At 51.1% G+C, this 4,775-nt stretch overlaps 1 protein-coding gene across 1 annotated transcript in view; it reads left to right on the forward strand.

The window, feature by feature from the left end:
- The window catches only part of LOC104489503, a gene marked incomplete at its 5' end in the record, with an annotated part of 37,525 nt that extends 32,977 nt beyond the window's left edge, over positions 1-4,548 (forward strand). The window contains 6 exons of the mRNA XM_010131670.1: positions 553-658; positions 913-1,125; positions 1,741-1,918; positions 2,692-2,806; positions 4,041-4,213; positions 4,464-4,548. Coding sequence (XP_010129972.1) covers positions 553-658; positions 913-1,125; positions 1,741-1,918; positions 2,692-2,806; positions 4,041-4,213; positions 4,464-4,548 — 870 coding nt within the window. The remainder of the gene's footprint in view (positions 1-552; positions 659-912; positions 1,126-1,740; positions 1,919-2,691; positions 2,807-4,040; positions 4,214-4,463) is intronic.
- Between the last annotated feature and the right edge of the window lie 227 nt (positions 4,549-4,775).

The following is a 4,775-nucleotide window of genomic DNA, read 5'->3' on the forward strand; positions in this document are numbered from 1 at the left end:
CTACCAGGTGGTTTATGTTTTTATCTCTGTCCGTGTGTGTGTGTGCTGCTTTGGGGAATGTTTTGGTTTGGTGGGAAAACATGCTTCTGTGTAGAAAATTGGCATGTCTTTAAAAACACCTCTCTGTATCTAAAAAGCAGCTCTTGGTACCTTGTTAAAAGCCTTGTATCTGTAAGGTGTCCCATTCCCTCTGCCCTCCACCCTCGCAGTCAGCAAGGGAGACTCTCCCTCAACATAAGCCTAAGCAAAATAATGGAATAAAAAGTCACCTTGGATCAAAACATCCACCACCTTCACCCAACCAGAGCCATGCTGAGGATGTTTGTCTGTTTTGGGGGGGAAATTACCACCCATAATACAAGTACCCCAGGTGTGCTGGGGAACATGGTGACAGTAACACCAGAGACATCCTCAAAACTTAGTGAACTCCTGCTGGTGTTTTGATTCTAACACAGCCACATCTGTGCGGGGGTTTTTACTTTGCTCATCAAGTTGTTAAAATCTGGAGTAACTACTGCTGTGTGATTCTGGTTTATTCTTTTTGTTGATTACCATTTAGGTCCTAAAGGAGTAAAAGGTCTACCTGGAAGTTTTGGTCATCCAGGTCGACCAGGACAGCCTGGTCCAAAAGGAGACAGGGGATTTCCAGGAGAAAGAGGTACAGGAAAGCAGACCTCTCTGTCTGACTGCCGCTACTGACTTTAGAGACAAACTGTCTTCCTCATTGCTCTAAACCCTTCCTCACCCATCTCGTGGGGTTTACAGTAGCTCTAGGGACACCAGCACATGTAACATGTTCTTGGCTTCTAACAGATGGGTGTTCACGACTGAAATAATAACTGACAGCAACATGCCTTGGCTGCGCTCCTCTGTTCTTAACCACACGTATTCATATTTCTCTCCCCTGCACAGGACACCCGGGACTGATTGGCTTTCCAGGTCTGCGGGGGTTGCCTGGATCACCAGGTGCTGTCACTGCTGGCCCAACAAGAAGAGGATTTATCTTCACCCGGCACAGTCAGTCCACGAAGATCCCTTTGTGCCCTCACGGGACTTCGCAGATCTATGTTGGCTATTCCCTGCTTTTTGTACAAGGCAATGAACGAGCACACGGACAAGATCTTGGTACTTAGTGGTAAAATTTTCAGACCCTTTGCTGTAGAGTCTGTTAACACTAAGCTGACATGAAGCCCAACACGCAGGGAAGTGCCCAGGAGGAGCACTGCAGCGTGATCTGCTGCCCTGAGCCACATCAGGGGGCATGCTTCAAAAGACGCCGTTCCTCCTGCTCTCCTGTATGCCCGTGTTGAGGAGGAGTTCAATCACTTACGGGTAGATGTCTAGTGTAGATGTGGACAACACCTGCTCAGGGCTGACAGCAGTAACAGGATCTGAGAGAATCTTGCCTTTTTTGGAGACAAATGGGATCGTTTGGGTGTCAAAAATGGCACCAGAAGCTTTTGTTTGAGCAGCTGAATTCCCGCCACTGTGTCAAGAACAGATACTGTTCCAGAAAATACTATTAGTATTTTATTGGATTTTGTTCTTTGCCCTTATTTTATATATACATTTCAATGTATCCTCAGTGTTTAGCCTTTGGGTCGTTCTGCTGTGCAGACGCAGTTCCCAACTGTTTTCATTCTCACTGCAGTAGACTGGGTGCTCTCGTGAGTCTCTCCTGTTGGCTGCACTAAAGCTAATCTCCTGCTGGTCACAAACACCTCCTCTGTTGTCTTGTAGGAACAGCCGGTAGCTGCTTGCAGAGATTCACCACCATGCCATTCTTGTTCTGCAGCACCAACAACGTCTGTAGCTTTGCCTCTCGCAACGACTATTCGTACTGGCTGTCAGCTGCAGTGGTGATGCCAGCAGACATGGCACCCATTTCTGGCAGGGCACTAGAGCCCCATATAAGCAGGTAAGAGCGTGAGAACTTCAGCTCTTCCAGCCTGGAACCCCAGATAAATCATCAATTGTTTTGAACGGCATGTCTGAGCAAAGGCCTGCCCACCTCAGCCAGCACAAGCACCGGTTCTAAGCCCTAACTTTGGCATACTCACCTCGGCAGGTCACGTATTCAGTGAAACTCTTTGAAGCCAGGGTCCCACCATGGGGCTCAATCCGCAGCGCTGGCACAGGGAGGTGGCACAGGGTCCTGCTGATGGCAGCGGTAGTCTCTTTAAAGCCCGTTGCTGCATGTATCAACTGTGCACGCTGTCTTCCCGCCCACCCCACCCGGACCCTGCGAGCTAGGAGCTCAGCGTCACCCCTTCCCCATGCATGAAAAGAGTTCCACTCCTTCTAATCTTGGAAAGATCAGAAATGGCCCAGTAAAGGATCAAAGAACTTTGATTGAAACCAAAACAACACCAAGCAGCGAGCACATGCAGAAGGTAATATTTAGTAGAGGCAAAGTGAGGAAGCTCAAATGTTCTGGGACTAAATCCCATCCCACGCCAATTTTTGTCTGGTGTTACTAGTCCAGACTGCAAAGCAATGCCCAAGCGAGGAGCTCGGGTTACCTGCCACTTACCCGCCGCTCACTGAACAGAGGAAACCCCGCGAACTGCGGGGGGTTACAGCAAGCCCAGCTGTTGGGCAGCCCCTCTCCCAGGAGGTACCGATCTTGTGTAGGAACGGGTTCCCACCTCCCTCGGTCCACTCTGACAGCACGCGCGTTTCTCCATACAGGTGTGTGGTCTGCGAGGGAGCTGCGATGGTGATCGCGGTTCACAGCCAGACCACGGCTGTCCCTGCCTGCCCAGCCGGCTGGCTGTCTCTCTGGAAGGGATTTTCTTTCGTTATGGTGAGGACGTAAAGACTTCAGTTACTAATTTTATGGCCTCTCACTCTCATTGGTGCTTTCATCTGCTCGTGGCTTATTTGTTTCTTAATATTTGTGAAATCGTTTTTCTTTTCCTTCTCCAAGAAGTAGGCAGTAATTCTGTCACTTCCTGTTCAGTGCCAGAGGCGTAGGAACAACCGTTCTATCTGTCCTCGCAAATGGGTGGCAGGAGGAAAAGGGGAAAAGGAAAAGGCTGACAAAAATAACTGCACGCCTTCGTTTTCTTGTTTCATGCTAAGATCTAAGAAAGGGGTTTGGGGAGTGGAGTGGTTAAACCAGTCCTGGACACAAACATCCAGACCCAAGTGACCCGCTCCCATGGGTCTTGGGGCTGAGCTCCACAGAGAGCCTCAGAACCGCAGCAGGATGCTGCCTGCAAAAGCCTGCCTCGGAACCGTCACCCCGTAATGAGACACGAGCGGAGGAGGTTTATAACGTGACTGAGAGCCGATGGGGGCAACAGGGCTGTATCTGCACCAGGGGATGCAGCACTTCATTATCCCGGCCCGCGGGCTGTCCCAGGGGGGCCGGCAAATGAGGGGACACGGCAGAATTAAAAAATGCCTGTTCTGCAGGATGTGAAGTCCTGCTGGGTCTCCTGTGAAATCTGTTGTCCCTCCTGGGATTTGGCCCTAAGCAATAATAATAATAATCTTGCAGCAGATTTTTGCAGCACCGGGTTAAAATCATTTGCTGGCTTCCAACATCAGCAAATTGAAATAGCATTTTCCACTGTCATCAACTATTTCAGAGCTATTTCTAGAAGCATTTACCAACGTCAGAGGAGGAAAATGCCTTTCTTGCTTTCTGTGGTGGGAGAAGCAATCAATGCCACAAGAAATGGGGATGTTCTGCATGCAGAACAGGGGCTTTGCTGGTTGGTCACTTGGTTACCGCGCTCCCCAGCTGGACAGCTGCCAGCCACCCTCAGTCTTTGTGCTGGTTACGGCTTCGTGCCTTGTCACAGGCAGAAAAAGGCCTTTGCAGGGACTCAGGAAATGCCAGAGCTGTGCTTCTGAACCTCTGTAAGGCCTCTGCGCTCCACCCTGAGTTTGATCAAACTAACCCGTGCTCATTTTGTTCTGTCCGAGGTGTACCACAGAACACAGGGTATGTTTTAGAAAGAGGGGGTTTGCCCACAGTTTACTAAAAGCTGGTGGACAAGCGCTCACAAAAAATGTGTTGGCGGTTACAGTACACAAGTGCCGGCTCGGAAGCTTCTGGCCAGGCACTGGCATCTCCTGGGTCTTGCTTGGAGGAGTTTCGAGCCATCCCGTTCATCGAGTGCCATGGCAGGGGGACCTGCAACTACTACACAAACTCCTACAGCTTCTGGCTGGCATCGTTAAATCCAAGAAGAATGTTCAGGTAAATGGCTCTTCCCTGCGCCTGCACGGGCCGAGGGGACAACAGCTGCCTGCAGAGCACGTGGGGCTCCCTGCCAGCACCCCTCCACTTGCATGTCCCCCTCTGTCAGGTTTAGGGCCATCCTCTAGCATGAGGATGCCTGAGGTGAGCCAAAGGTCTCACCATTGTTGTCCGCAGCTCCATATCCCAAGTTTCATCATCTCTCCCTGACTTTTAAGCAGAAAGTCAATGTTTGCTTTCTTTCTCCCAGGAGACCTCTGCCACAGACCTTGAAAGCCGGAGAACTGGAGAGCATCATCAGTCGCTGCCAGGTCTGCATGAAGAGGCCAGTCTAAGCAGTGCCTGCGCTGGGCAGAACACGGAACTCTGCTGTTATGACAAAGAACGCCTGACCTGACGAGCTGCCACTTATTAAACTGCATCGGGAAGGAGAGCCACGCGCTGCCGGTGCGGCTCGGGGCGAGGTGGGGCAGCAGCTGACCGCTGCCTTTTGGCAGATGCCCGAGCACTTTGTCGGAGAAGGCTTGCGAGGGCAGTCGGCGGGGGGCGCCGCAGGAGGGGG

This window comes from Buceros rhinoceros, unplaced genomic scaffold, assembly GCF_000710305.1.
Source record: "Buceros rhinoceros silvestris isolate BGI_N320 unplaced genomic scaffold, ASM71030v1 scaffold27822, whole genome shotgun sequence".
Taxonomy (NCBI): domain Eukaryota; kingdom Metazoa; phylum Chordata; class Aves; order Bucerotiformes; family Bucerotidae; genus Buceros; species Buceros rhinoceros.